Below are 27,048 nucleotides of genomic sequence, written 5' to 3' on the forward strand. Positions count from 1 at the left end.
GTAATCTAATACTTTATATTACTAGTATGGGGGTTATAAATAGTTGTATATTATAAAATAAAAAAAGTAAACTGTAGTTAGTAAAAGTAAAAAAGATTTAAAAAGGATTATAACAGATAGAAATTAGTATATTATCCAGATAATGAGACTTACCAGCCCTAGTATTAGAAGAAAAAGGTATAATATTAATAAGCAGAAGAAATAACAGAAATTATACAAATAAAAAAAATAAATTAGTAATAAAAAAAATAAAAAAAAGATGTATAAAAAAAAAAGAGCTAAAAAAAAGAGGGGGGGGGCCTTTTTATATAGTGCTTTATATATTTTATATAATACTAGTAGCTCAGCCTGACCATACCCCCGAAACCAGTTATATAAATAGTATAAAAAAAAAGATTCTATTTACTAGATAAAAAAGAAATATATAGAAAGAAGAGATTTTATTTATTAAAAAATTACTATATTTACTGGATAAAAGGGGTTTATATAGAAAAAAGAGCTATAGTAAGTAATATAGACCCTGCTTATATATATACTACCTACTAACCAGCTATAATATTATTTAAAAAAGACTGAAATACAGAACTGTTGTTTTGGATTTTAAACAGCTATTTATATAAATAGAAGCTGCAGAAGATACTAAAAAAAAAAAAAAGGGCTTCTGTTATAGAATTAAAATCCTATTATAAAGCTCAGCTTTAGGCACCAGTTAGTATCTAAAACTTTATATACTAAATACTAAACTAGCACTAGCTTAGTATATATATAAAAGAATTTTATACAAACAGACAAAATAGCTCCTCAGCTATTTCTTCTTATTTTAAGGCATGTTTTGATTAGCACAATCCATCCGTCCCGAAACATATACTAATTATTTTACTGTTAATAAAAAATACTAAGATATTTTTAATAATCTTAATCCAGACTTGATTATTTTTATATTTAAAAAGTTAAAAAAAATAAGATAATTACTACCTTTTATATTAGTAAAAATAAGAATATAAATAATTTTAAAAATAACTTTAAAAATAGATTATTATTAGTAATAAAAAAACCAGTTTTATTTAAGTTTTTAAATACTATATATATTTAGATAGAGATAGAGACCCGGTTTTTATAATTTTTATATTATTATAATTACTATTCTGAATAGTATAAAAATAGTATAATATTATTAATATATTTAATAATAGATACTATTTTTTTATACTAGGCTCTATAAAAGTCTTTTATAAAGTATAGTATATTTTTTAAATAGAATATATAGTATAGATTGATTAGATAAAGCAGATAGAACAGATAAAGCAGATTAATTAAATTAATTAAATGAATTTAATAAAATAAATTAATTAAATAAAGCAGGTTAATTAGATAAAATAGATAAAATAAATAAAGTAGATAGACTAAAATTAAAAAATATTACTATATTATAATTAAAAATATATTATACTTTATATATTATTTATATAAAAGGAATATATATATTATAAATTAATCTATAGTTATTAATTTATTTACTATATCTAATCTTTCTAACCTGCAGGTATAAACAGTTAAAATAATAGTTATATCTTAATCTAATTATAACTGTACAGTTAAAAATTTTTTATATCTTAACCTGACCGCCAGGTTATGGCCAGGTTAAGATTAAGGTATAACAGTCAGGTTAAGCCACTCTAGCTGTATTAGTAAAGCTGGTTTCTTCACAAAATACTGCTATTTATCTAATATATTTAATAAAGTATATACTAATTATAAATAGCTGGATATGGAATTTTATTGCTTTATTTAAAATTTAGTATAAAAGACTGTATAAGCAGCTAATTTTTTTATTTTTATTATTAAAAAAGGTTACCTGCTCCAGGAGCCCGTATAAATCTAATCTTATTAGGATTTAAAAAAGAGAAGAAGAAAAAAAAGATTATTTTGATTTCTATTTACTAGTCTTTTTTTATAAAGCAGAAAGATATCAAAAAAATCTTTATAATTACTATTCCACATAAAATTATAAATATTAATTTAAATATACTTAGTTTTTAGTATTCTTTTATATACCCCAGCTGTATGGGATATTTATATACAGTAATCTAAATAAGACTTGCATTTTTCTATAGTACTTAGAACTAGTAGTTGTAAGATAAAGCTAAGCAAGTTAAAAAGCTTCATATACATCTAAATACTTGCTTAAATCGCCTATCTAGAAGATGAATTGATTCTGCCGGCAAAAAACCAAGCAAAAACTCATTTGCCCGATGCCGGCAATCGTCCGCCGTAGTTGTTCCATTGAATCTCACCCCAAGCAGTTTGATCGGTTTCGATGAATTGCTTCACCAGGAATCCATAGGCGAGAATCAAACTCCTGGCAAGAGAATAACACAGAGCAGATGTGATGAACAGATTAGCCACAAACTCGAATCTCTGATCGGTTCAAACAGTAAGTGTACAACAAGCATCAAGATAAATCTTCTAGCCCGGTCTATACCGCGTTTCGAACTCTTGATGTAAATGATTCACTCACTTACCCACCATGAAACAACAGAAAGAAAAATAAAAAAGATGAGGGTAAGGTTAGATCATGTGGAGCATTTCTTCTCAGGGCAGTGCACTGTGCAGCATTTTCCAAGCTGCCCCCGGAATAAACACAAGTCACGCGCCTGAAGAAATCGATAGGCGCAGGGATCGGATAGGGATATTTTCGACCATGATAGATGAGACCCCTTCTTTTCTCGTCTTCATCCACTTGGAAATCCACGAATCAGGCAGAGAAGCGAGATAGATGGGCAATCTGGTGGGGACTATAGCCGGTACTATATATGCCGCTAGACCCGAAACAGCAATTGACCTGAACCCCAAACTGACAGTCCCGCCACTGTTCTTCGTATCCGGGGCTCTAGTCTCATTATCATCTCCTTTGTATGCTTCTACCTCGTATGCTGAATAGTCTAACAATTACGCTATATCGTAAGCGATTGGATATGTTTTATTCACAGTCAATCATACGAGACTTGATTCTTCTCGTCTATCTCCGGCTGACAAAATTCACAGTGAAGAAAAATCTATAAAGCGCACCGGGGTTGCTCGTCTCTGCTCCTCCTTCGCATTGCATTCTTCATCTTTTTTTCAGTTAAGATCATACTTATCTCTACGACCATGCAGCTCCTTTCCTTCGCCACCATGGCCGTCCTCGCCGGCGTCGCCGCTGCCAAGAGAAACGTTTACATGTGCCCCGGACCGTAGGTTGATCGCGCCCCATCCATGTCGACTCCGGCACTAACCCTCCATCCTCCACAGCAACTGGACGGGCCCCTGCACTCTGTTCGGCTTCGACAACGGCGAGTGCATGGATATCAGCTTCTGGGATACCCTGGGCTCTATCGGTCCGGATGAGGGTGAGTAATGAGCGAGCCCCGACCAGCAAGGATCTGAGCTAATTCTGTTCAGGCTTGGTCTGCTCCATGTTCGTCGAGCCGGGCAACTGCTACATGACGACGGGCAACTTCAACTCGGGAGGCTTTGTGAGCCCCGGTATTGCCGACTTGACGACCTGGCAGATGGGTAGCGGCGAGAAGTGGCCGGGATACTGGTTCAGCAACGCCAAGACTGTCCAGTGCTTGTACCAGTAGTCAACTGTAACTATCTTTCATCGTCTCTTAGTTAGCGTACACCAAATTGGATACATGGCCGTTTTGGGAAAATGGATCTTGCTGCGTCCCAGGGTTCTCGCTCGGAAGGGCGGTGAGCCCTACGGCTTGGCAGGAAGATTATCTATCTTATCTCCGTGCCTAAGTTTTGTACCGTATCCAAAATACACTCATTCATCGAGCCTCTTTTGCCTGACAGCTCACAAACAGGATCCTCTCATTCTAGTCTATCGATTGGTTTTTTTTACTCGTGATATGGGAGCATTGTTCAAGTTTAGTGCACAGTCTTGAGGCTGGTAGGATTACTTTTGTGGTCCAGAATAGAAACATACTATGTATTATATTTACTGCATCTCACCGACCTACTTCCTCTTTTTTGTCATCTCCCTGTGAAAAGCTTAGAAATTAGCTAGAGAACAGCCTAGCAAGAGACAAACTAGAGCTAGTACCATCAGTACCCGGGCGTCCGCGTCTGAGTTGATGGTTCATAGCTTACTTCCTATGATACCTTCGGTCTCCTCAACACCGCTCTCCGTTCTTAGAAGCCTTGGCATCACGTGTAGCGGTGCCTACTCCCTCTCGACAGACACCCTAGCTGGATTTATAGATTGTTTATAGACATTGACTATGTTCAAGACACCACCAGCAAGGTCGAGAGTTGCATATACATGTACGGACTTAATAGCTGGCAGCCAGTTGGCGAACTTTCCCCGCTCCTAAGGTCTCTATTCTCTGGAAGCAGAAAGATTGCCTGGCAGGTTTTTTTCAAGCAGCATATCACGCAAGAAACTAATCATGGATGCTGTAGATCTTTGTCGTAACCTGCAACGCTGTACTCCTGTTCAGGATAAATTACGAGTATACCCTTGTGGCGGCCAGATTGGCCGCGCTGGCACTAGCGAGAATCGGCGTACTCTACACCAACGATTATGCTCTAGGTATACATGTGTCATGCTAAAAGCAAGCAAAAACGATGTCTTTGTCGTGATGCAATTCTAAGCCCACACGGGCCTCTCAAGTTGTACATGTGTAGATCATGGATGATGGGTGGCAAGCCGTGTGACCGAGGCATTTAGCTGCAGATCTAGATCAACCCACTCCGATGCACGGTGACATAACACAACCCACACACCAACCATTTCACCAACTATAATCTTCATGCCTTGTTTCAAGCTGCAGAAATGCAACTGCGGGGTTCGTGGGCTGAGGACCAAAAAAGCAAGTACGGACTGAAACCGGTCGCAGCGTCGACAAGATCCACTGTTGGACCGGGGTCTATAGTTTAACATGCCCCCACCAGAGACTACCCATAGTATCCAATATCCACGACCCAATAGACATCACACTAGGGTCGGACCGGCCGGGCCTCTGAGTTTCCGGCTGTCGATCGGTCTTACAATGGATGCAGAATTTCCTAGCCCACAGGGTATGTGCGCGTCATGGTGACAGCAGAGGCAACTGTAGCTGCAGGACCTCCCCTTGGTCGCATACTACTTAAGCCCAATGGAGTTCCTAAGCTGAGGTCGTAAATCATCTTCAGAGATTGCCTTACACAGAAGAACTCAAGTCTCTTTTCTCAAACGATAACATGGATTTCTTGAAGTCTCAAGTGACCCTTCCCAAGGTGACCCTGCCCGACCTGGGACAGGCGACCTCCGGCACTGTCAAAGACTTCCGAGCCCTAATCCAGAATGATCCTACCCTGCTCAAGAATGCCACCGCAATGTTCATCCAGGCTGGATCCTATCCCCTGAACGTTACGCAGAACCTGACCAACTTGCTGGTGAACCTGGACAAGATCACGCGGACTGCTCCTGCCTACGACGCCTCTGCCGCTAAGAACTCTCTCGGAGGCAGCATGGGGATCCTGACCAACCTGCTGGAGCCCTATCTTAAGACTCAGGCTGGGCAGGAATTCTTCAAGGACGTGCGAGTCGACAAGGTTCTCCAATCCCTGCTCAAAGAGTGGACAGTCTACTTGAACTCCCCGGAGTCCGCCAGCGTCCTCACCGACGAAGAAGCAGGGTGGTTCAGCGACGCGGCTCTCCCTGAGGGGCGGGATACCTTCTTCCGTCGGTACAAGTGTGAGCCCAACGACATCCACTACGGCTACCAGTCCTGGGACCAGTTCTTCACACGCGAGTTCCGGGATGGCGTGCGGCCCGTCGCGGGCCCGGACGACGACAATGTCATCACGGCCGCCTGCGAGTCGATTAAGGTCGTCTTCGAGCCGGACGTCCAACTCTCCGACACCTTCGACATCAAGGGTCGCAAGTATTCGCTCAGCACGATGCTCGACGACGAGTACCTCGCCGGGAAATTCGGCGGCGGCAAGCTCTACCAGGGCTACCTGAGCGCGACGAACTACCACCGCTGGCACGCGCCGGTCTCCGGCACCGTCATCTCTTCGCATGTCATCGGGGGCGCGTACTTCGCCTCCGGGCCGAACCCAGCCTTCTACGCCTCTCCCTTCACGGATCAGATTGAGTGCGAGGTCGGGGCGGCGCTGCACGAGGCCACCCGGTGCGTCATCGTGATCGACAGCGGCAATCTGGGCCACGTCGCGTGCGTCTTCGCCGGCATGCGGGAGCGCGGCTCCTGCGAGCCCACGGTGCAGGTTGGCGACGATGTGAGCAAGGGCGATCAACTTGGGATGTTCCATTTCGGCGGCAGCACGCATTGTCTGATTTTCGGTCCGCAAGTCAAGCTCTCGATGGCGGACCTGCCGTCCGATCAGAATGTCCCAGTGAATTCGCAGCTGTTCACTGTAGCGTAGGAGGTCTACGCAAGCTTCGTGTACAACAGGACCTTGGAAGTGGGTCTAGAAGACGCATTATCCATCGGAAAATTTGCTTTCCGTTTGGTGAAGGGTTTCTTTTCGACGGCCATGAAACTATTCTCTCGATTGGTCTGTTTTTGTGCCAGAGTCTTCACTGTAGCAGATTATCTATGGGACGATGAAATTCATTCAGGGCAATTGTGCTCCTGCAAGTCTTTGGATAAAGCTTTCTCTAACGTAACTGAGACTATTGACTGCTCTCCGTGGCTCGAATCACGAACTGAACGGGGCTTGGGTTCTCGGAAGGTCATCGGAAATCAAGTAGACTCCAGGTTTGGACATTCCATACGAGGTGGTGATATGTAGCTCCCTCGGATCGCGATAAATAGCCAGTAGGATCAGCAAATGCGCGAAGCTTCAAGGTTGATGTCGCCGTACAGCAGCTGTAGCCATAAATGTGGTACACGAAAGGTCTGCTATGAAAGAGGACGAATTAAAGAACTAGCCCAGGAACAGAAAGAAGTGGTGATCTCCTCATAAATTCACGAGTGGGGCTGAGTAAAGATAGAACGCATAGAACATTGGAAGGATAATTTGATTGATTGCATAGACGATGTCAGGTTAGAATGGATCCGTCGATTGGTCAAACTGAGGAGCTATCTTTTTTTTTTGGGAACGTCGTCGGTGTCGTACCCGCTGCCTAGGAATTCACTGTATTTCGGGAACCCGCAACAAATCAAGGGTGGTTTGAGGTCCGGAAAGCGCTGCTTGAGCTCGTCAAATGTCGACCACGCTGGGATGGCTTGAATTGTGAAAGGATTCGAACCCTGGACGATGCCGACGACGCTGAGATGCAGCTCCTCGATTACCCACGCTCCAGACTCCGCAAGGAAACCGCCCGACTTGAAGGAATAGCACATACGCACATTTTTTTTCAGCCGCCCAAAGGGCTTCACAACCATCAGCGGCTTATCACTGGGGGGAAGCACCCGGTCCGGAATCATCAGCTGCCAACGCGGCACGGGCTTCTCTCGGTCCGTCATGCTGGGGAGCAGCATCCAGCTCGCCTCCGGACCGGGCACGCAGGTCTCTGCTAGCTCCTGGTTCACGAGCTCCACAAGGGCCCAGTTCTCTGACCGGGAGAAATATTGCTCGAGGGGCTGCAAGGTCTCGGGATTCGGAGGGATGCGTCCCCAGAGGGCGTGGGGCTCGCGGGCGTCGTAGATCTCGGCCGACTTGAACCCCGTCTCGTGGGGGGCGCTATACCAGAAGGGCTGGCCGCCTCCGCCATTGTGATGGTGGTCTTCGAGGAAGGGAGTGAGCACCGTCAATCCGAACCATCTCCCCTCCAGCTGGAGGATGCCACCGACCATGCCCGTCCGTGGCTGGTGGTCCTCATAGCCATATGTGACGTATCGGAGACCGCTGATGTTGCCGGTCCTTTCCACGTTGATTTTCCTTGTCTGACTCTGGGCTACAATTTGGCCTGGAGAGGATGGTTCTTCTTTCATTTCCGACATCGCGTGAGTGGTAGACTGTGGCTCCTTATCGATACTGAGGACAAGTGTCTTGGGAATGAGAGTCGTTGTGATAGAGAACGAGTCGCTTTCATATACAAAAGGTAGGCATTATTTATCTGTCTCTGCGATGGCTGGATGGGAGTCTGTCCGGAGCATTGAATAGGAGGACCATTAACATGAAAGAATAAGACTGGCTGCACAGAAGAATCCCGCCATCATTCACAAAGAGAGCAAAACGTTAGAAGGCATCGAAAGAAGACGTGTAGCTGCAGTTAGAAACTACTCCGAAGAATTAGAGATAGATTCATTAACGTGTTCAAGCTGTATTTGTACGGCTTGGTCGTACCGCCGTGTTCTTAGAGGGAACCTCCGGGAATGATACCTACAAGTGAATGTTATCTAGATTCACACCTGGATCACCTCCTCCTATTATACAAAGCCAATGTTATGACAAGAGGTATATTTGATCTTGCCACCATGCAGCGGGGAACAAATGATGTGAAAGAGCGAAGTATACCAATTAGTCCTATCTAGACCTTGCAAACAGGTGGAAATATTATCAAAATCCTACTCCACAAGCTCGATGTTAACTTGAAAATCATGGGCATAGACCCGCAGGCCAAGCACACAGATTGCATTCCATGGCGATGGTGAACTGCCATCTGTATCAATTGCCTGCTCAAGGGGAGTTGCTTCTTCCCTATCTTGGTTTTTCTTGTCATCGTCTTGTTTGCCGTCCTTCTTATCCACTTCCTCCTTGTCATCATGGCGGTTGTCTTCATGGTGTTTCTTGTCATCATACTTCCTCTCATCATCCTTATTATGTTTCTTGTCTTCATCCTGCTCGTCATGGTGATTTGTGTCGTCTTGTACTTTGTCTTTGTGGTGTTCTTCAACGTTATTGTCTTTCTTCTCATGCAGCTTTGTTGATGAAGCAGGCGTTTGAAGTTGTGACTGTGAAACGTCTGAGTCGTGACCTTCTCTCTGAAGAGTTTCGTCCTTGCTAGCGCCATGTAGATCGTTCTCTATTCTTGCCTCGTGTGCCTGTTCATTTTTTCCAGACTCATCCTTGCCAACTTCATCTTGGGCAATGTCATCCTTGACACCATCCTTGCTAGCCTCATTCTTGCCAGCTCCATTCTCTGCGGTCTCCGCGGTCGCATTTGTAGCTCTATTGCTCTGGACTTCCATCTGCTTCCCAGATCGAACTTTAGCATTCGCCAGGTCGTAATTCATGGCAACCTGTTTTAGCTTCTGGGGATTCTTCTCCACCCACTCCTTCACCACATCTTCCACATTCTTCTTGTCGGAATCTCTGGTTGCGAGAAGCTTGATGAGAACTTCGTATCTTCCGGGCTCAAGTGTAACCTCCGCGCTGATCGAGCGGTTGCCGCGGCATTGAATCGGCCGAACTAGCAACAAGTGCTCTCCGGGCTTCGCATTCTCCTCCTGGAGAAGGAAGTGCAGCGCGAATTCGTACTGCCCTTCAAGGCCTCTCAGATAGCGTCTATCAACCTGCAACTATTTTAGCATGTGATTATTTAACCATCATGATGTCGATGCGAGGAAACGGAGATCCAGCTCACCTCGGAGAGAACGAAAACCACAGGACCAGCTACCCTAATCTGGACCACGAACTTGGTGCGAAGATACCCTTCAATCCAGGGGACACTGACACTGGTCCACCGCTGGACGACCGTCCACGTCTCGTCGAAGATGCGTGTTCGGTGCAGGAACACAAACGTCGAAAGCAGATCCTCATAGGCCATCCAGAACATGCCGTCGTCTCCGAATCGGTGCTGCAGCTTCTGAAGCCAGTAAGGGCTCCACTCGCGCGAGCCGTCGCTCCAGGGGCCATTCCACTCCCCGACCCCGCCGGTATTTCTCTCTCCCCACGGGTTCCTGACCAGGGGTAGCATGTCAGCACTATGCAGACAGAACCCAGATCAAGAACAGACATACCTCACCAGCACCAACCTCACCTTCTTCCCATCTTCATCCTCCTCCTCCATCGCCCGGAGAATTGAATAAGCATGTCCCAGCGCCAGACCCCCTCGCGTCCAATCTCTGCCCGACCCCAGCGCTGACGCAGCGAACACAAAATTCCGCTCCGCATTGACCAGCTCCTTCCACAGCGTATGCTTATTGAGCACCTTGTTCGTCGCGATCGTCGTCGTCACGCCGCCAGTCATATCCTCGACCGCCTCCCCAGACCAACCCCCGGAGAGGGCCTCGTAATCCCCATGCACCTTGGCATACGCCTTCTCCAGCAACGGCAACCAGGTCTCGTTCGCATCGGAGCACTTGGCGAAATACAGCGCCTCGGAGCCGGTCTGATGGCGCTGACGGTACTGCCGCGCCAGGCGGCCCGTACTGTCGTAGCGATCCCCGTAGAAGTCAAAGTCCTCGTGGGACAGGTACAGGTTATCGTCGACGACGGTGGAGACCCACTCCCCGTCGCGGTAGAAGACGAACCCGTAGACGCCGCACTCCTCGTCGCGCGCGACACAGATCCGGTCCATCAGGTCCTGCCGGTTGCAGATCGTGGCGACCGCCGCCAGCCACCAGCAGTCGCCGTTGGCGCCCTGCTTGATATCGGTATTCGAATACCCATCGATAGTGAACTGGGGGTTTTCGAAGATCCAGTCGACGCGGTGGACGGAGCCGGGGACGCCCTCTTCATCGTCCTCATTGTCATCGGAAGAAGAGGAGGAGGAGCTGCTTGGGCGCCAGTCGTCGTTCGCCTTCGTACCATACCCCCTATCCCCCTTTCTCCCCACTCTATGCCCCCTTCGCGCCGCAGCACCTTTTCTTTCGCGTGCGATACGCATAGGCACCCCCCTACTCTCCCCACCAAATTTCTCCCCCCGCACCAGCCCGCGCAGACAGTTCCACAACTCCAACTCGCGATCATTCTCAATGTCAAAGTCCGAGTCCGTGAATTTCTCGTTCACGCGGTGGCACTCCCGCACGATGTGCTGGACCTCCGCCCGACACTGGCGGGCGGCTGCCTCGTAGCTCTCCGCTGCATTGCGCGCGGACGATTGGCCCGGGGCTTCCTGCTGCGACGGGAGGAGATCCGCGTAGAGGCTCTGTGGGAAAATAGTGGTGACCTTGCCCGGGGCTTTTGTGATGAAGCTGTTCCAGAATGCGGTGAGGGTTGCTTGGGGGGTTTTGGCGGTGGAGGGATCTGGCGCTTGCGGGGTGGTCATTATGCTGATTACTTTGGTTAGTAAAGATGGAACCTGGGTGTGGGTATGTGAGGTTCAGAGCAAGGGGTCGCGCAAGAATGTGTTTTATTCTACGAGATGGCCTGAAGAACGTGGGCAAGGTGGTAAGTCTTATATTGTAGTAGGGTTATTAATGGCAGGTGTGTTGGTGCAGGGATGTTTGCGGGTGAGACAAGGCTGAGGCGTGGGTAAGAAGACTGGTGTGTGTTGTCGGCCGTGTTACTTCTGTCAATCAGCCCCGCGCGCGCTTAATTCAACAACTGGCTTTGCTTCTTGGAGTTTCCTGGGAGCTTTCTGTATCTGGATCCTTATTTATCATTGCCTTGTGATAGGAAGCTTTACCAGGCTTCTGAGCATGGACCGGAGTGCATGTTTCTATAAGGGTGCTACGCGTATGTGAAGAACCGAGGGGGGACCACGCCAGCCTCGTATTCTGAAGCGGCAGAGGTGCGGCTGAAGAGGCCGGGTAATATATGAATGGAGGGGAAAATGCTGGGCATATCTGCATAAGCGGTTCATCGCGTGCTGCCAGCCCAACTGTCACTTCAACATTATCGAGAGACTCCGTGAACCTATCGTTGATTGGATTCTGGACCGGTTATTGCCAAATTGTACAGTTCTGTACAGCAGAGGCACCCCGCGCGCCAGAGGTCACGGGTAACCGTGAGGTGAGGCTGAATGCTTTGGAGTGTTCATGCTTATAAGCGGGAGTAGTTGAGCTACTGAGAGAAAACTCTGGTAACATAATGGAGCGATCCAGCTTGCTTCTGGGGTAACAGCCTGTTACATCACAGCGTTCACTTAAAGCGAGTGAGGTGTCAAGCGATGCATTGAAGAAGGCGGGGGGGAGAGACGGGCTGCGGGCGGGAATTTCCGCCGCACAATTCCCACGGGCGGTGAAGACCGGCGTTCTCAACCCCAAACCCTACCTACCCTCATTGTTTGTCTCTCACTGGACAAAAGAACAGACAGTGGGTGTGTGGCTAACTACAGGAAAAGTCAACTATGAAGGTATCTATGTGTCTAGCTGAATTATGACTGAGGATTCATGGCTATGTGCTGCGTACAGGCAACATAGCCAACTACACATTTTAGACTATTGGAAATATTAGGAGCCACAGGCTCGAAAGATCGGTACAGCCTGCAGAAGGGCATCTTTGAGATTGTAAAGTCGGCGTCAACAACTTTTATCCTGTTTTACTTGAAGGGGCCCAAAATGGACACAAGGTGGCGGTGGGGTTTGTTGTATGATATCTTCAAGCAGCCAGACGGAGATCCAGACACTATCTTGATGTTGCAGATATAGGTATGGTGAATGTGAACAGTAATCAATTCTCATAGCAAGATGGATCGGGGGGCGAATGCCCAGTAAGCAGGGTTCTCTGACACTTCCTGCAGCGCTACGAAGCGGGGGGACGTCTACTATGCATGGTAAATGTCAAAACATGATTCCTCATTAGGTTCATTCATGCTCACAATAAATACATTAAGACATTACAAAGGTAGGTCCTGATACATGGGTATAATAGAAGCAAAAGAATGACGGGGTGTTATATCAGGGTATTTGGTGATCACGTGAATGGTTTGAAGTTCACCCTCGGTGGTGTGCAGATCACTTATCCACATGAAAACCTGACCCCACAGATTTCACGTCAGCTCGCACACTAGCGTGCGTGGCTAATCTCTTCATCTTGAGCATTTGACTGCGCAGAAGGTCCCTGAGGCTGATTTGCGACCGGGGTCGAGTGCGACGCTTCCGCCATCTCCGGGTCAGCAGTAGCAGCGGGAGCAGCGGCAGCCACAGCGCCACTTGCCTCAGCCGTCGACCCCTGCCTCGACTGCGGCGCCACGCTAGACGCAGGACTGGGCTCGAGGAGGCGCGGGCCGGAGGTCCTCTCCGGTTGCTTGCTTGTCTTGACGCGCGCCGGGGCCGGACCCAGCATAGGCGGGTACTTGAAGCGGAAGCCCCAGATGAAGAAGAGCTTGAGCTTGGTCCCGAAGCCCATCGCCTTCCACCGCTTCTTCAAGACCTCTCCGTCGGCCTGCGAGCGCGCCCGGTAGCCCTTGCGGAACCAGCACAGCAGGAACAACGTCAAGGGGAGGATGGTCAGCGACCAGAAGACGGGAATGCCGCGCCTAGTCTGCCAGCCCGTCATGAGCCGGCGGAAGCGAACCCAGGCCTCGATGAAGCCCAGGATCAGGAAGAGACCGATCCAGCCGAGGGTCAGAATCAGGGTCAGGGCCAGGGGCGAGATGCCGAAGTAGTCCGGGTCAAGAAACCAGTTGTAGTTCTCGTCATCCCAGTTGTTGTAGTACCCGTTGTAGTAGCCACTGCCGTACGAGCTGGAGGAGCCAGTACTGGTTGGGTAGCAGCCGTCGCCGGTGTAGAGCTCGGTCGGTTGGTTGTACTGACTGAGGGAGCTCAGAGAGCTGCTGGGGACCTGGGTCGGGTCGACGTACACGATGTCGATGGTGTAGGTGGTGGGCTGGAAGGGCCGGCTGTTGTCGACGGACAGGGAGGTGGAGACCGCGGTCAAGGGCAGTAGGCTCTGCACGCGGACCGGCGGGTAGATCTCGGCTGCAGTTGTCGTGGTCCAGTGCGAGGAGCAGCCTGTGGGTGCCGTGAAAGTCAGATTGACCACGAACATAGTGCTGTCGGCTGCGTCCTCATTGTCGTAGAGGTAGTCATTGTAATCAGAACCCACGCCGGTGGGGTACAGCTCTTGGATGACAGTGATATCGGAATTGGAGTTGATGACTTCATTGTAACCACCATACTCGCGATCAGTGGCGATTGAGGTGATGGTGGACTTGGCCGGTGGTAGGGAGGTGACCGTGGGGGTGATTTGTTCGATTTCGGTGGTGGTATACGTCTCGTAGTAGTCGGACTCGGTGTAGACGTTCTCTTGGTAGTAGGCAGTGACGATCCAGGGAGCTGCCGCAACGAATGAAGACAGCTGGACCCAAATGAGTGACAGGAACAACAAAAACGAATGTAAGGACGCCATCATGGGATGGTCACCGGTGTGAATGGGCTAAAGGAGCACGCAGAAATTGGAGGATGGGTGTGGCGCTCACTGGCCTTATTATACGAGGGGTCAAACAACACACTAGGCTCAACTCTGTAGAGTCATGCCGTACGGAGAACCTAGTAAGGGAAATTAGCTTCAGCTCCTCCGCCGATTCTACCAGCTATAATTGGCCGGGTTTCAGACGCAGGGACTATGCGAAGGGTCTATCTTTTCTAGTCAGGGCGCTAAGACCCTCTTTACAATCTTTGTTTTCAGGGTCAATTGACTTCTGCATCAGATCTTGACCATGTGTCTCAGCTGGGTTCACACGTTCGTCTGACAATTCTTTCTAACTTAGACTTATGTCCTTTGCCATCTCGCAGAGCGTAAGGTGCCGGACACCGAGATCTATGATGGATTTCTCCGCCGACATCTCTCCTGACGAAATACCACTTCGTCGCTGGTGGGAAATTGCCGGGGGCGAGACCCGACAGGGGAAAGAGGCTAGCGGCCTCGCTTTCAGGGTTTGAATATAGGGCTATCCGCAATGCAGCCTAGTTCTTTCGACTAGCCTCGTACAGTTGGACGGTTTGTTCCGGATTTTCTCAATTGAGCCTCTTGGCCACCGACCTAGTGCGATTTAGTCCAGTCCGCAGCCCTGATTTGGTTAGCCGTGGACAAAGTTTGGCACCTGGTGCCTGCTGGTGCCTGCTGATGCCTCATAGACTCCTAACCGAGTCATGGGTGGGAAGGGGGGCGATTTCTAAGAAAAGATTTTTGCTTCTGCTGGTGTCATGCCTGAGGTGTCACTCCGGTGCCAAGACTTACCCTGTCTTCGTGCTATCATCGGCTCAATTCCCGAGCCTATAGAGTTTGAAGACCAGAGAAAACAAGAAAACGAATACAAAAAGCATTCAAATTACCTCTCGGCAAGTGTATACCCATCATGATCAGGGAGAATGCAATAATTCAAGAAGTGGACGTGTAATGGGGGTTCTATGATTTGTACATGCAATACACAAGAATGTGGACGAGGAAATATATACCCGCAAAGGAAAAGGATTTTTGAGGATGTACACGTTACTGCTCTGGTGCAACAAAGTGAGATTCAATCTGGTGAGACACACATCAATACAAAGTTAACTCTAAAACCGCCAACTGCCCAATCTCACATCTCAAGCCTTTCCTCCCGTACTAAAAGTACCCTCTGTCTGCCGTTCTATCACGGCACGACAAATTGACCCCTTAGTATCTCCACGATCCGCTACCGCCAGGGCAACCAGGCGTGCCATATTTAATGAGCAAGCGGGGAGGCAGGTTGAGTTGTGTTGAAGCTGTTGGTAACAAGGAAATAGGACTGGTTGTGGGCGGGGGAAACTGCTGAATTTCATGGTCGATGCTGTTCCCTCTGTGTGTGGCTCCCTTTGTGTTTGTTCTTTGCTTCAATCAATAGGTCTTTAGAGGTCGCTCAAGACGGAGACATGCTAATGAAAAGCTTCTGCTGTTCTTTGTACCGCTCTATACTATCCCGTTCCTTTGTTTCGACCACCCTTTTTGTCTAGAAACCACCGTTACAATGATTGATACTGGCTCGGCATCCGAACACAATAGCCTGGTCGTTCACTGTTTCTGGAGCTAATAACAAACCAATGCAGCCAGGAAACAGTCATATTCACTTCTCTGTCATCAATGTACCATTCTAGAGCTATAAGATCCATACTTGTGTCGGCCATCATTGCCCTAATGTCTTCTCGAGCTTCAACAAAGACTCCGCCGTATCCTTGATACTCGCCTCCAGGGAATAGAACTCGATCCCCAGCCGCGTGCGCACCTTCTCATTCGACACCCCATACACCTGGGGCACCTCCCGCGCCGCCTTGCCCTGAGGAACCTTCGTCGTATCGACCCCAGGCACCTTGGTTCTCAAAACCTCACAAACCTGCGCATAATCAAAATTGCCGGCGACCACAAAGAACCGCTCGTTGGCCGCCCCCTCGACCTCAAACGCGCGCAGATGCGCCTCCGCCACATCCCGCACATCCACCCAGGCCGGGAATCCCGTAAGGGGGATCTCTCTCAGACTCCCGTTCATGAACCGATACACGTCCGCGGCGCTCTCGTTCAGACGATCCAGGCTCGCTACGTGGTGCTCGACCGGCCCGTAGATCATCGGGGGACAGATCGTCGACAGGGTAAAGTTGGGCTTCTCGCGCTCCACGAACTCCCACGCGGCTTTCTCGGCCAGCGCCTTCGAAGCGCAGTACGCCGTGGGTCCGTCAGCGGTCTTGGCCTGTTCGTATGTCTCCGGGTTCCAGTCTGCTTCGGTGTAGGTGTGTTCGGGCCAGTAGCCCTTGCGGAGGTTGACGATGGCGGCGAAGGACGAGGTGAGCACGATGCGCTGCACCTGGGGGGCGTGGCGGTGGGCGGCGGAGAGGAGCTGGAGGGTACCTTGGATGGCGGGTTGGAGGAGGTCGCGTTCTTGGTCTTGGACGCTGAACGCGAAGGGGGAGGCGGTGTGGATTATCTTTTTCATCGCTCAGAGATCAGCCTATGGTCTTCCCTGACTGGGTGTATGCGGCGAGAGGGTCTTAGAGCCCAGGGGGCTACTCACGCCTTGAACTTCCTTAACGGCTTCATCGAACGCCCCCGGTTGGGCGATATCCTTGACGATTGTGAAGGATAGTTTGTCACCGTACTCCGCGAAGATCTCACGCACTCTGTCGGCAGTTTGCTCGGAGCGGACTGTGCCACGTACACGGTAGCCCCGTTGGAGGAAGACCAGGAGAATGTGCGTTGCGACGAAGCCGGAGGCTCCGGTGATGAGAATTGTTTGATCTTCGATCTTCGACATCACGTTGACTTTGCTTATGCTATGGATGACCTTGTCTGTAAGAAATGTGCCTCAAAGACTGTAGCAGCTGGGGCCAGACCACCTTAAGTAGTTTTGGGGACCTTGATTCTGAGGGCGCCTGGCCCTCTCCGGTCTGACCATAGTGGGGGATCATATAGGTGTGGACTGATGTTAACGTCGGTGTCCTGATCTCATCCTCGCCTTCTGAAGCCGCTTGTCCCATTTCGAGGCGCGGGACGGGGCATTGGCGGAACGTTTCTCATCCGTTGCACCTGTTATGGCAATTTGAGACAATAATGTTTAGTGATATAGTATCCACCACGGGAACGCGGCACCATCCTTTCATCGAGAGGTAGGATCATTAGGAAGAGGGAGTGACGACACGGCCCGCTAAGGTTGATAAGCTTCACCCGCTTAAAGTGATACTTAACAGCTACGGATAAGACTGATGTGCTTGACATTTGTCGCGGGGCACATCCCTGTATAGTGCAACGAAAAGTGCTGAAGTGGTCCAGAAGGAGCCGCGCACCTCGGCCCGGGCTCTCGGGCTTGGCTGCAGCGAGAGATTCCGGGTCTTCTTGAAAAACCTGCGCGGGTCTGGTTGCAGCTATTGTAGTATCTCAAAGTATTGTTTTGTTAGGCACACAATAATCACACAAAGAAAGGTAATATATGCGACCTCCAAGCACAGTGGCTTAATCTCTGCAAATAACTGCCTATTTAGGCAATTTCGGCCCTCGTACGAATGATATGCTCCCCAGTTGTACTCAAAGCAAAAGCGAGATCAAGGTCAATCTTGAATTGTATCCATGTGTAATGAGATCCAGTCACGGGATGTCTGCTTTGACGGAGGTATATGGTAGCACTAATCAAACCCAAACCAAAGCCGATTAAAGCTTCGCTGTTCGCACGCCCTGTCTCCAGTTCCGGGCCATCTTATCTCCTTCCGAGTTCCGAGGCTTATCTTACCCGACCGTTTCATGCAAATGCCCTAGCCAGATTGAGCAGATCAATCCGATACTGCTTGCACCAAGCGACTCGTTTAGTGTCATCGGAGCAATCCCAGAGTACGCATACTAGATTTTATCGATGATTATCAGGCTTTTGACGATCGGTCATCGCCCATCACGAGGGGAGGATCGGATGGACGGCCAAGCCGGATCCTTATCAATCTTATCGCTGCTAACTCAAGCTAGGCAACGTCGGAAACTTGACTCGAGAGCCATACTAGAGCAAGCATGCCTGCGATAATCTCGAACCTGCGTGAATAGTACTAGTTGACTTTCTTCCTTGTGCTTAGTAATAGGGAAGTACTTGGAGCTTTCTCAGTATCCTCGCTCGATAGCAAACTAGCTGGCGCCAAGGAGGGTAGGATTATAAGGGTCTTGAATGGACATAATGTACTATGTGCTGCGTACTCGAATTCATTGCATGCCGCCAAAACCAAGTATCGTGAGATTCTAGCTTTTCTCCTGTACCCCAGTCCATCGACCCTATTGGTACACTCTCCCCAATTATACATAGACATAACAAAACCTCCCCCGCAGTAATACTCATCAACTCCCGCACCCTCACCTTCTGTCCTTCACTGACAAACCCCCACATTCACCGCCGTCTTCAATGTGTCACCGAAGGCGGCTCATTCAGGAACTTTCACGTCCCGCAATCGCGTTTTGCCTCTCTCTAGATTAAGACTTTGCCAAATCTACCATACCCAATCAATCATCCCATAATGGTGCCAGAACGCCACATCCCCGGAGCTGACCTACACGTCGCGGCCGGGGTTCCCACCCATCAAGTATTGACCCCTGCCGGGCACGCCAATTGTCCCGCTGCCGGAGGCGCCCTGCATTGTGATCTGGAAGTTGTAGATGGATGTGAGGGCAGTTGCTGCAGGCACAACACGGGGCTGATGTACTCCTTCTTTTCTGGGGAATTGAAGGCTCGCCAGTTACGCCGGACACGAAAAGGCAAAGCCCAGTCCTGTGAGACTGACAGTTCCACAATAAGAGTCTGAAGAGCGATCCTGTTTGCGACTTCAAGCCTGGGAGAATAGAAGAACAGGATCGCTCACCCGGCTGACCGGACGGACAGAAATTGGCCTTCTCTTGCTACCTATGGGCCCACCTATTTAAGTAGCCCAGTCTATACAGGATGAAGTTCAGTGGCTGGAAGTTTATTTCATTTCATGAAGATCTCGTATCCAACAATCAGCTGGCGGGTCGGAGAAGCACGAAAGCCCTAATCTGGGCCGGGCAATCGCTTGGAGCGGGAGGGGACCACTCACATTCTAGAGAATTCCCATGGGCCAGAGACACGTCAGTATGCATGAGATGTAGCAGGGATCTGACATCAAACCACTTCATATACAGGTAGTCGTTCTGGAGGGATTGTCCGGAAGACAGAGGAATCTAGCCTTGCGCGGTCGGGGAACGTCTCTTCCAGTGCAGATCCATCTTAGAATCCAAGTTCACCAGGTAGTAGCTACTGTACCGGATACTACACTTACAGGTCTCAATTCTTTGTATTTTTCAAGCATCTCACTCCCATATTTATTTAAAATATTATCGATGCAGCGAGTCGATATTTGCCAGATGCGTGGCTCAACGTCTGTTCGGCTACCCTACGTACTCAACCCGATCCCGCCGGTCGCTGTCCGACTGATCGGCATCATCGCCGAGAATGCCATCCAGCCATCCAGTAATAAGATACTCTCTCTTCAACTTCCTCGACAATCTCAACAATACAGCCGTCGGAAACGCCAATATCTCACCTCGCCTTCCTCGCCTGCTTATCCTACTGACCCCACCCCCCAAACAAGACTTCATCCCGAACCCAGCTCCCAAGCAAGCATGCACTCCCGGGCCCCAGCAACAACGACCCTCCCAGCGCAGCAGGAGCCATTCTCTTCCACTGAAACTCCCACCCCCTCGCCGCCCACGCACTCCGAAGTTCCAGGATTACCACAATCATTACCGTCAAGTACCCGGCTACTTGATCCCAGAGTAAGAACCCACGCACACCGTCGCCGGGGGATTTGGCTTGCAGGCCGATGGCCAGTGGCGGGATGAAAATAGCGGTCGGGTGGAGTTCCCTGCGGTAGATTGGTTGAAGGATGGTTGGGAAGAGCACGGTGGTGATAGAGACGGCCACGATGGAGATGTGCATCAGTGTGCTGAAGAGGAAGGCGGGGATGGTGGCTGCTCGGATGGCGTGGATGTGTACTTCGTTCTTTTTGGAGGTTGCTGGAGCGGTACTTACTAGGGTGGTGAGATTTAGGAGAGGGCGCAGGGTGTAGAGTAATGCCAGCGTCAGCAGGGGATAGAGGTTCCAGGCGACGATGGCGAGTTGGTGGAAATCGCTGCTGTTGCTGATTGACCTGGCCACGGGAAGGGTCATGAGCGCGGCAGGGACAAGATAGCTGAGGACGATGGCGGGGAAGAGAAAGCACTTCATCAGCGGTGCGAAGGATGAGATAATAGAGGTGTGCTGGAGAGTGTTGAGATTGATCTGTTTGGGGAGGCGAACAGTGGGAGAAGTGGCGATGTAGTTCAAGGCCCATAGGAAGCCGGTCGAGCCTATGGTGCAGCCTTGGAAGAGTAATAGCCAAAGAGTTGGTCTTTGAACCCAGGAGAATCGATGTTAGCCTGGGTGATGATTACCTTTGTCATTAGAACAGAGATCTGCGTGATGCACATACTTCAGAAGACTCGGCCTTTCGCCTCGGATACCATTTACGTAGGCGATGACAATGCACGGCAACAGCTGTCCGAGAAAATATAGACTAACTGCTGAGGCAGCTGGGTGAGAACCGTCGATAGCCTCGTACCAGAAAGCAATCAGCACCGAAAGAGTGCAATCAAGTGGATAGCGAATGCCAGTGAAGGTTCTCCGGAGAGTGGCCTCGGTTCCGGGAAGAATGTAGGGCTTAGAACCATCCAGCGTCCGTAATAAAAGCCCAGTGGAGCCGTCGAGCGCGGAACGGCCCCAGGTCCCTAGCATGCCCACCAGGCCCACTAGATACAACAGCGACTCAGATTGGACTTTTGCGGACATCTTGTTTCAGAGTAAAAGACTTCACGGGTGAGAATAAGATAGGACGAAAAATTTGGGGTCTTTTATAGTTGACTCTTCTTTGTTGACAGCGGATGGAGATACGAGCTGATGTGAGCGAGGGCTGTGGATCATGACGTCACTTACACCATTCACCCCGCCAGCTGATTTCAGCTGTATACGAGCGGCCTTTCGTCTGCTGAGTGAGTTCTCCTAGGATAATGGTGACAACGTTTTACAAGGGGTCCAACCGCTCTCGAAACAGGATTTCATTTCGTCTTGAAGCTTTGGCCTAAGTCAGACCTTAAGATCACAAGGGAGTTCTATAAACTCGAGACCAGCGGGTAGCTTAATGGAAGCACTTGTCATCCATTCAGCATCAAAATTCCTCAAAGATGGAAGCAGCCCTCTGGGCGACATTCCTTGGATTCTTGGATGAAGAAAACACGAAGTTGGCATAAAGGATATTATAAAAATTACATATGCATAGATGATCTCATTATACACATCTTCAGACCCTATCTCTCCTACTGATCTTGTTGCTGCTGATCCTGCTGCTTCTTCCTTTCCTTGGCCTCCGCATCCGCTTGCTTCCACGACCCGGCATAATGATGGCTCACCAACGCCGGACTTTGATCCGTGGGGAACCCATTCTGCGCCGCCGCAAACGCATTCCCAGGCATGATCAGCAAATCCCCCACCAGTTTCGGGGATTTGATGTCGTGGAAATCTCGATCATCCACCACCCTGCCCAGTAGCCCCTGCAACCCATCCAACAGCGCAATGGTCATGATCTTCGGGCCCGTGACATTCACCACGTCGATGGGCAACATTTCCAGCGTCAACTGGTCCACGCCCACCCCATTCAAGGCTGCGATCTCCTTCAACTTGGCGACGACCGCGTCCACCACCGCCGCCAGATTGCGGGACCCCGGCCGCGCCGCGAACACCCAGTTGCAGAATTGTGAGGCCACCTCGGTATCTTCGCCGCGCCACCCGAAGTCGAACTCTAGCCCCACGATCATGTCGATATTGGAGGCGTGGTACTCCGGGGGCACCCAGGCTACGAGCTCCGTGTCGCAGGTGACGTCGAGGTCGCTCCAAATGCCACCTTCCGCTAACACGATCAGGTAGCGGAGGAGGTCGGCGCGGAGGATGGGGATGGGGAGCTTCTCGTAGACTTCGACAATGTCCGGGCGGGTGGCGCCGTAGCGGGTGCGCACAAAGGTGAGGGCGGAGCCGTCGGTGAGGAGCTCGTGGCGGAAGGCGGGGTTCTTTAGGAGCCAGCTGTTGATCCAGCTGGTTTGGTCGGCACTGAGCTCGGGGGTCTTGGAGGAGTGCCAGACTTTGTCGGTTATGCCGGCGATGGCGGTGTTGATAGTGTGGGGATTGGAGTTAGAAAGGGTGGTGGGAAGAGTGGTGGGAAGAGTAGTAGCAAGAGTAGTAGGTTCTGTTTGGAGGTTGTTGCTGTTGTTGCTGTTGTTGGCGCCACTCTGTGGCGGATGATCTTCAGATAATCCTAACAAGGCATCCGGCTTGCTGTGACTGAATGGTTGGGGTATTACATCCCAATTCTGAGATACAAGAAATACCAACAAAAGAAAAGAGACCGTGAGCAAAATAAAACGCATATATCGAGAAGAAATCATGTTGACCAGCAACAGGTGAGAGACAGCAGGAGATCAAAAGTGAGTGAACATTTGGCTGAGTAACGTAGGGACGGATGGAGCAGCGTGGGTATGATGTGATTTTTAAGAGAGAGACATGGAAACAAGTCAGGGTCTAGTCCTGTTGCCTACGGGCTTACTTAGCACGTGGGTGCTGCTTTAATTAGCGTAGGCGCCAAGCCGTCACAGCTTTAGCCAATATGAGTTTAAGCTTACCAGAACATGTCTCACTGGCGGCAAATCATCTCGGGTTGGGGAGAAGCACTCGCCCTCGCTTACATGGAACCCTGGCAAGACTAAAGATGGCACTAACTTTGCACCAACTTACCAATGATACAAGCCTCTAGTCAGGCCCGCTTTGACTCCAAGACTAACCCAATTTAAGAAAAGCCCAACTCCCCATCCGCGGCGCTGTAGGTAGCGAATAACACCATCGCCCTAGTAGGCGTTCGCGCTAAATCTCGTGCCTTTACTGCTGCGGATGTTCTGCTAGAGAACAACACTCTTGTCCGACACAAGGCTACGAGCACAACGAACATGTGTCTGGGCAAGGATTTCCACCCTTATCAAACGGTAATGTTGATGTTGCCAAGGTACAAGAGCGAGGGCCCCTCTCTGCGCTCGGGGGCCGAATCTTATGCTTTATGCTGTACCAGCCTCGTTTGAAACTGTAGGCTAAATGACTGGCGTTCGCTGCCATTTTCGACTTTTGGTGTGCCTGTTCTCTGCTTGCTCTTCCTCCATTACAGGAGTTTCCTGATTCATTCGAATACAATGTCGTCAGCATTCAGGCTTATTCCACATGGCCCCTCGTCTTCCTCGTGCTCTGTCTCCAAGACACCCACGCTCAGACGACAGTCGACGTCTCCATCGAGAGCAACGCACATTTCATCGGGTGGTATCTAGGTCCAACAGGCAGTGAGTGCTCCTTCCATCTGTCGAGATAGCCAAAGGTTCCCGTCCTTAAAACCAGCCGCCCATGCACAGCGTAAGCATTAACCGATCCCAACACCTGGACGACATCCGGCACCTACGCCGCAGGATGCTCAGGGAGTGCTTGTTCCTTTGCAACGCTATGCACAGCCAACATCCTTTTCTACAATAACAATGAGAGTCTCGTCTGATAAGGTCCACCCTCAAAGCAACCCACAACCTCCTCAACTGGTAGTTCCTCCAAAGCGTGGATCGCGGGTCCGGTCGTGGGGGCGGTAGTGGGGGTGGCCATCATTATCGGCGGAGCGATCCTCTTCCTCTCTTGCAGGCAGAGACGGACCTTCCACCCCCAGGCGCAATATGATACTGGCTCGAGGTACCCTTACGGGGGCCACGGAAGTTTTGTCCAGCAGCAGCACCAGCCGTCACAGGAGAGACATGAATTGTATCAGGAGCATTTTGCGGCCACATGGCCTGCAACGGTGTATGAATTGCATTAGAGCATCTTTGTGTCTGAAAGGGAGAGGGTGGCTCTAACTTGGAAGCAATGACTGGTATCGCCGGCAAGGTATCGCTTTACAACTTTCACTTTCGATGTCTTTCACAGCACGCTTCCTCCGATCTGAAGATACAAAGCATGAGGAAGCCCGAAAATACTGAGCTTTTTTTGTTCACCACCGGGCATCCCGGACAAAAATGATTACTTCTGCCTTCGTGGGTTGGAATGGCCATCACGAATGCGTGATTGATATACAGCAGTTAAATGTAGGTAAGAAAAAGGGTTCGAGATCTACTTTAACAACTTAAGACATATTCCATCTGCTATTGAGAAATAGAAGTTGATTCGATGGCTTCGACAGTTTCGTGATATTCGCGGCGAAGAGGCGGTTCCGTGGTTGATTATGTTGACTAACTCCCTAGAGTCAAAAATAACTTAACGGTTTGCTGTTCCAGCGGTTCGCTGTCCGAGTACGATGCCTTATGACCTAGGTGATGATGTAAGCCCCTTCGGCCAACATATCGATCAAGAAGTCCCAAAGCCCGCCCACTGCATGAAGTAAAACACTATTTTTCCAGCTCATATTCAACTTTCACAGATTTGACCAATCTCGCAGCGTTCATGAAATGTCTTCAAAGGTCCTTTTCCGCCGAGTGGCGCTTCTTACTCTCGGGCGACGCGCCCCTGCGTCCGTGTCGCAACGGCCGCTCACTACACAGCAAAAGGCGATTGTCAAGTCGACAATCCCCGCACTCCAAGAGCATGGCGTGACGATCACCACCCTCTTTTACAAGCGTCTGCTTGAGGCGCATCCAGAACTAAAAAACATCTTCAACACCGCGCATCAAGCAACGGGGGAGCAGCCGGCAGCCCTGGCGCATGCTGTGTGGGCGTACGCATCTAACATCGACCAACCCGAGGCCCTAAGTACGGCCGTGTCTCGCATTGGACACAAACATGCCAGTTTGGGCGTCATGCCCGACCATTATCCGGTCGTCGGTGAGCATCTTCTGGTCGCAATTAAGGATGTCCTGGGACCGGCCGTCGACGAGGAAGTACTTGCTGCGTGGGCCGCAGCTTACCAGGAGCTGGCCGACATGTTCATCAATTTCGAAGATCACCTCTACAAACAACATCTCAGACACCCGGCGGCTGGGTAGGATGGCGGAAATTCTTCGTCTCTCAGAAGACCTCCGAGAGCGAAGAGATTGTTTCCTTCTACCTTCGCCCCGTCGACCAGGGCGCTCTGCCCGAGTACCACCCCGGCCAGTTTGTCAGCGTACGATGCTATGTTCCCGAGCTGGGCTCCTATCAACCGCGGCAGTATAGCCTGTCGGACATCCCGAACGGCCAACACTTCCGGATCTCCGTCAAGCGGGAGATGGCGAACGATTCGAGACCAGCCGGTCGGATCTCGAACGTTTTGCACGAGTCACTGCCCATCGGCGCGGAACTGGACGTGAGTATGCCGTCCGGCGACTTCGTGCTCGATATCAACGCCACCACTCCCGCCGTGCTGATCAGCGGTGGCGTGGGCCTGACGCCCATGATGTCGATGCTGAAAAGCATTGTCGGCCAACAAGGTCCGTCTCGGCGGGTGGTGTTCATCCATGCGGCACGGAACGGGCGCGTCCACGCCATGAAAACCGATCTGAACCAGATCGTTGCGGAGAATCCGATGGTGAGCCGCATAGTCTTCTATGAAAATGCCGACGCAGACGACACCCGCGGTGTGGATTACGATCATACTGGGCGCGTGGACTTGGCTCGGATCCAAGGTGAAGCTGTTCTGCCTGATGCAGATTACTACATCTGTGGGCCGCAACCTTTCATGAAGGCGCAGAGCAAGTGCTTGGAGGCATTGGGTGTGCTACCGGACCGCATCCACATGGAGGTTTTCGGCTCTCCGCGTGATTGAGCGACATATCAGATGCCTGTTGTCATAGGGAACTAGGTGGCCCATGTACTTGAGCTCTGTATTTTTACTCAAAAGGGAGAGCGGAGAGAAAGCGGTGTCTATTGAATTTCGTGCATAAGAAGATGTCGAGCCAAGGTGCAGAATCATATGCGCCGCCAGTAGTACAATTCTGGAAGATATCTCAAGGGTGGCCATGAGTTGCCAGGATTATCTGGCCATAGTAGCACATACAAGCCATGGGGAGCTATTAATAGGGTTGTTACCTCGATGGTTGGGCTGCTGTCCCTACCGCTTGGCATCAGGTTTTGAGGTGGGCAAGGCAACGCGGCTAGGCGGCATTGATTCGAACAAAGCAGAACCTGATGATGACTCTTTGCAACAATACCCACACTTTCCGACCAGCGACGATATTGCTCGGCGATAATCAAAGAGAACTTCAGGTAGGCAATTGGCTTACTGCTAAGTACTTTCATGAGTAGGATATACATAAGATTTCCGGCGAGTATATGACGTCATTCAACACTCGAGCACCCAGGAAGGCGTGTTTCGGTTCATGTTACCGGTCATCAATTGTCTCCAGAGTCAAGCTAGTCTGCGGATCATGCTATTCAGTCTGCTGCGGGTGGAGGAAAACATTCAGATGTAGAGATTAACACTTGTTTAACAGATAGCTATGGATCTTTTTCTGGTAAAGATAAGAAGTTCCAATATTGACCGTCTCAAACTTGACACTTGGCGCATACGATTAGCCAGTTGAAACGAGAAAGGCACTACGAAGAGAGCCAAATAGCAAAAGCATCCTCGGGGCAGAGAAGAGATAGAGTGTCTGATTCCACGGCTAGGGCAAAGTAACGAGGGTCTTTAATATCCTCTCGTTATCGATGATGCAGCTACAGGTTGTCTCAATGTATGATGAGTGATTATACCTAGAATACAACGATCTTAC

The 27,048-nt window shown here is 49.9% G+C and overlaps 9 protein-coding genes across 9 annotated transcripts; 3 read left to right on the top strand and 6 right to left on the bottom strand.

Moving 5' to 3' along the window:
* The first annotated feature begins 2,932 nt into the window (after positions 1 to 2,932).
* BO82DRAFT_358629 (uncharacterized protein) lies at positions 2,933 to 3,680 on the top strand. The gene is made up of 3 exons (XM_025636347.1): positions 2,933 to 3,233; positions 3,292 to 3,389; positions 3,442 to 3,680. The coding sequence occupies exons 1-3, from the start codon at positions 3,175 to 3,177 to the stop codon at positions 3,621 to 3,623; spliced, it is 339 nt and encodes a 112-aa protein (XP_025487173.1). The 5' UTR covers positions 2,933 to 3,174; the 3' UTR covers positions 3,624 to 3,680.
* A 1,684-nt stretch (positions 3,681 to 5,364) lies between these two features.
* On the top strand, positions 5,365 to 6,417 carry BO82DRAFT_294865 (uncharacterized protein; the record flags this gene model as incomplete). Its single annotated transcript, XM_025631837.1, has 1 exon — positions 5,365 to 6,417. One exon carries the CDS (start codon positions 5,365 to 5,367, stop codon positions 6,415 to 6,417), a length of 1,053 nt encoding a protein of 350 aa, XP_025487174.1.
* Positions 6,418 to 7,076: 659 nt separating this feature from the next.
* Positions 7,077 to 7,940, bottom strand: BO82DRAFT_406585 (uncharacterized protein; the record flags this gene model as incomplete). Its single annotated transcript, XM_025639571.1, has 1 exon — positions 7,077 to 7,940. The coding sequence occupies one exon, from the start codon at positions 7,938 to 7,940 to the stop codon at positions 7,077 to 7,079; it is 864 nt and encodes a 287-aa protein (XP_025487175.1).
* Positions 7,941 to 8,507: 567 nt separating this feature from the next.
* Positions 8,508 to 11,259, bottom strand: BO82DRAFT_424710 (cysteine proteinase; the record flags this gene model as incomplete). The annotated part of the gene is made up of 4 exons (XM_025640299.1): positions 10,693 to 11,259; positions 9,903 to 10,617; positions 9,527 to 9,842; positions 8,508 to 9,455 (listed from the first exon to the last, which is right to left on the bottom strand). Exons 1-4 carry the CDS (start codon positions 11,150 to 11,152, stop codon positions 8,508 to 8,510), a joined length of 2,439 nt encoding a protein of 812 aa, XP_025487176.1. The 5' UTR covers positions 11,153 to 11,259.
* Positions 11,260 to 12,583: 1,324 nt separating this feature from the next.
* Positions 12,584 to 14,217, bottom strand: BO82DRAFT_191140 (uncharacterized protein). The gene has a single exon (XM_025630521.1). The coding sequence runs from the start codon at positions 14,179 to 14,181 to the stop codon at positions 12,835 to 12,837; it is 1,347 nt and encodes a 448-aa protein (XP_025487177.1). The 5' UTR covers positions 14,182 to 14,217; the 3' UTR covers positions 12,584 to 12,834.
* A 1,690-nt stretch (positions 14,218 to 15,907) lies between these two features.
* BO82DRAFT_345894 (SDR family oxidoreductase) lies at positions 15,908 to 17,052 on the bottom strand. The gene is made up of 2 exons (XM_025633725.1): positions 16,793 to 17,052; positions 15,908 to 16,705 (listed from the first exon to the last, which is right to left on the bottom strand). Exons 1-2 carry the CDS (start codon positions 17,030 to 17,032, stop codon positions 15,914 to 15,916), a joined length of 1,032 nt encoding a protein of 343 aa, XP_025487178.1. The 5' UTR covers positions 17,033 to 17,052; the 3' UTR covers positions 15,908 to 15,913.
* A 2,512-nt stretch (positions 17,053 to 19,564) lies between these two features.
* Positions 19,565 to 21,105, bottom strand: BO82DRAFT_345895 (uncharacterized protein). The gene is made up of 2 exons (XM_025633726.1): positions 20,733 to 21,105; positions 19,565 to 20,651 (listed from the first exon to the last, which is right to left on the bottom strand). The coding sequence occupies exons 1-2, from the start codon at positions 21,086 to 21,088 to the stop codon at positions 19,829 to 19,831; spliced, it is 1,179 nt and encodes a 392-aa protein (XP_025487179.1). The 5' UTR covers positions 21,089 to 21,105; the 3' UTR covers positions 19,565 to 19,828.
* A 398-nt stretch (positions 21,106 to 21,503) lies between these two features.
* Positions 21,504 to 22,817, bottom strand: BO82DRAFT_358632 (uncharacterized protein). The gene has a single exon (XM_025636348.1). The coding sequence runs from the start codon at positions 22,732 to 22,734 to the stop codon at positions 21,613 to 21,615; it is 1,122 nt and encodes a 373-aa protein (XP_025487180.1). The 5' UTR covers positions 22,735 to 22,817; the 3' UTR covers positions 21,504 to 21,612.
* Positions 22,818 to 24,079: 1,262 nt separating this feature from the next.
* BO82DRAFT_395714 (uncharacterized protein) lies at positions 24,080 to 26,333 on the top strand. Its single transcript, XM_025638801.1, has 4 exons — positions 24,080 to 24,454; positions 24,640 to 24,683; positions 24,763 to 25,239; positions 25,326 to 26,333. Exons 1-4 carry the CDS (start codon positions 24,382 to 24,384, stop codon positions 26,100 to 26,102), a joined length of 1,371 nt encoding a protein of 456 aa, XP_025487181.1. The 5' UTR covers positions 24,080 to 24,381; the 3' UTR covers positions 26,103 to 26,333.
* The last annotated feature ends 715 nt before the right edge of the window (positions 26,334 to 27,048 follow it).

The sequence above is a fragment of the Aspergillus uvarum genome (assembly GCF_003184745.1).
Source record: "Aspergillus uvarum CBS 121591 unplaced genomic scaffold BO82scaffold_74, whole genome shotgun sequence".
NCBI lineage: Eukaryota > Fungi > Ascomycota > Eurotiomycetes > Eurotiales > Aspergillaceae > Aspergillus > Aspergillus uvarum.

What these genes read in the sequence shown, in the direction of transcription:
- BO82DRAFT_345895 (XM_025633726.1), bottom strand. Translation starts at nt 21,088, where the DNA reads ATGTCCGCAAAAGTCCAATCTGAGTCGCTGTTGTATCTAGTGGGCCTG. An exon ending in GAAAGGCCGAGTCTTCTGAA is followed by an intron (nt 20,652 to 20,732) that starts GTATGTGCATCA and finishes CTGGGTTCAAAG; the next exon opens with ACCAACTCTTTGGCTATTAC.
- BO82DRAFT_395714 (XM_025638801.1), top strand. Translation starts at nt 24,382, where the DNA reads ATGATTACTTCTGCCTTCGTGGGTTGGAATGGCCATCACGAATGCGTG. An exon ending in CTTATGACCTAGGTGATGAT is followed by an intron (nt 24,684 to 24,762) that starts GTAAGCCCCTTC and finishes CTATTTTTCCAG; the next exon opens with CTCATATTCAACTTTCACAG. An exon ending in GACCGGCCGTCGACGAGGAA is followed by an intron (nt 25,240 to 25,325) that starts GTACTTGCTGCG and finishes ACAACATCTCAG; the next exon opens with ACACCCGGCGGCTGGGTAGG.
- BO82DRAFT_345894 (XM_025633725.1), bottom strand. Translation starts at nt 17,032, where the DNA reads ATGTCGAAGATCGAAGATCAAACAATTCTCATCACCGGAGCCTCCGGC. An exon ending in CCGTTAAGGAAGTTCAAGGC is followed by an intron (nt 16,706 to 16,792) that starts GTGAGTAGCCCC and finishes GCGATGAAAAAG; the next exon opens with ATAATCCACACCGCCTCCCC.
- BO82DRAFT_358632 (XM_025636348.1), bottom strand. Translation starts at nt 22,734, where the DNA reads ATGATTTCTTCTCGATATATGCGTTTTATTTTGCTCACGGTCTCTTTT.
- BO82DRAFT_191140 (XM_025630521.1), bottom strand. Translation starts at nt 14,181, where the DNA reads ATGATGGCGTCCTTACATTCGTTTTTGTTGTTCCTGTCACTCATTTGG.
- BO82DRAFT_358629 (XM_025636347.1), top strand. Translation starts at nt 3,175, where the DNA reads ATGGCCGTCCTCGCCGGCGTCGCCGCTGCCAAGAGAAACGTTTACATG. An exon ending in GTTTACATGTGCCCCGGACC is followed by an intron (nt 3,234 to 3,291) that starts GTAGGTTGATCG and finishes CATCCTCCACAG; the next exon opens with CAACTGGACGGGCCCCTGCA. An exon ending in CTCTATCGGTCCGGATGAGG is followed by an intron (nt 3,390 to 3,441) that starts GTGAGTAATGAG and finishes AATTCTGTTCAG; the next exon opens with GCTTGGTCTGCTCCATGTTC.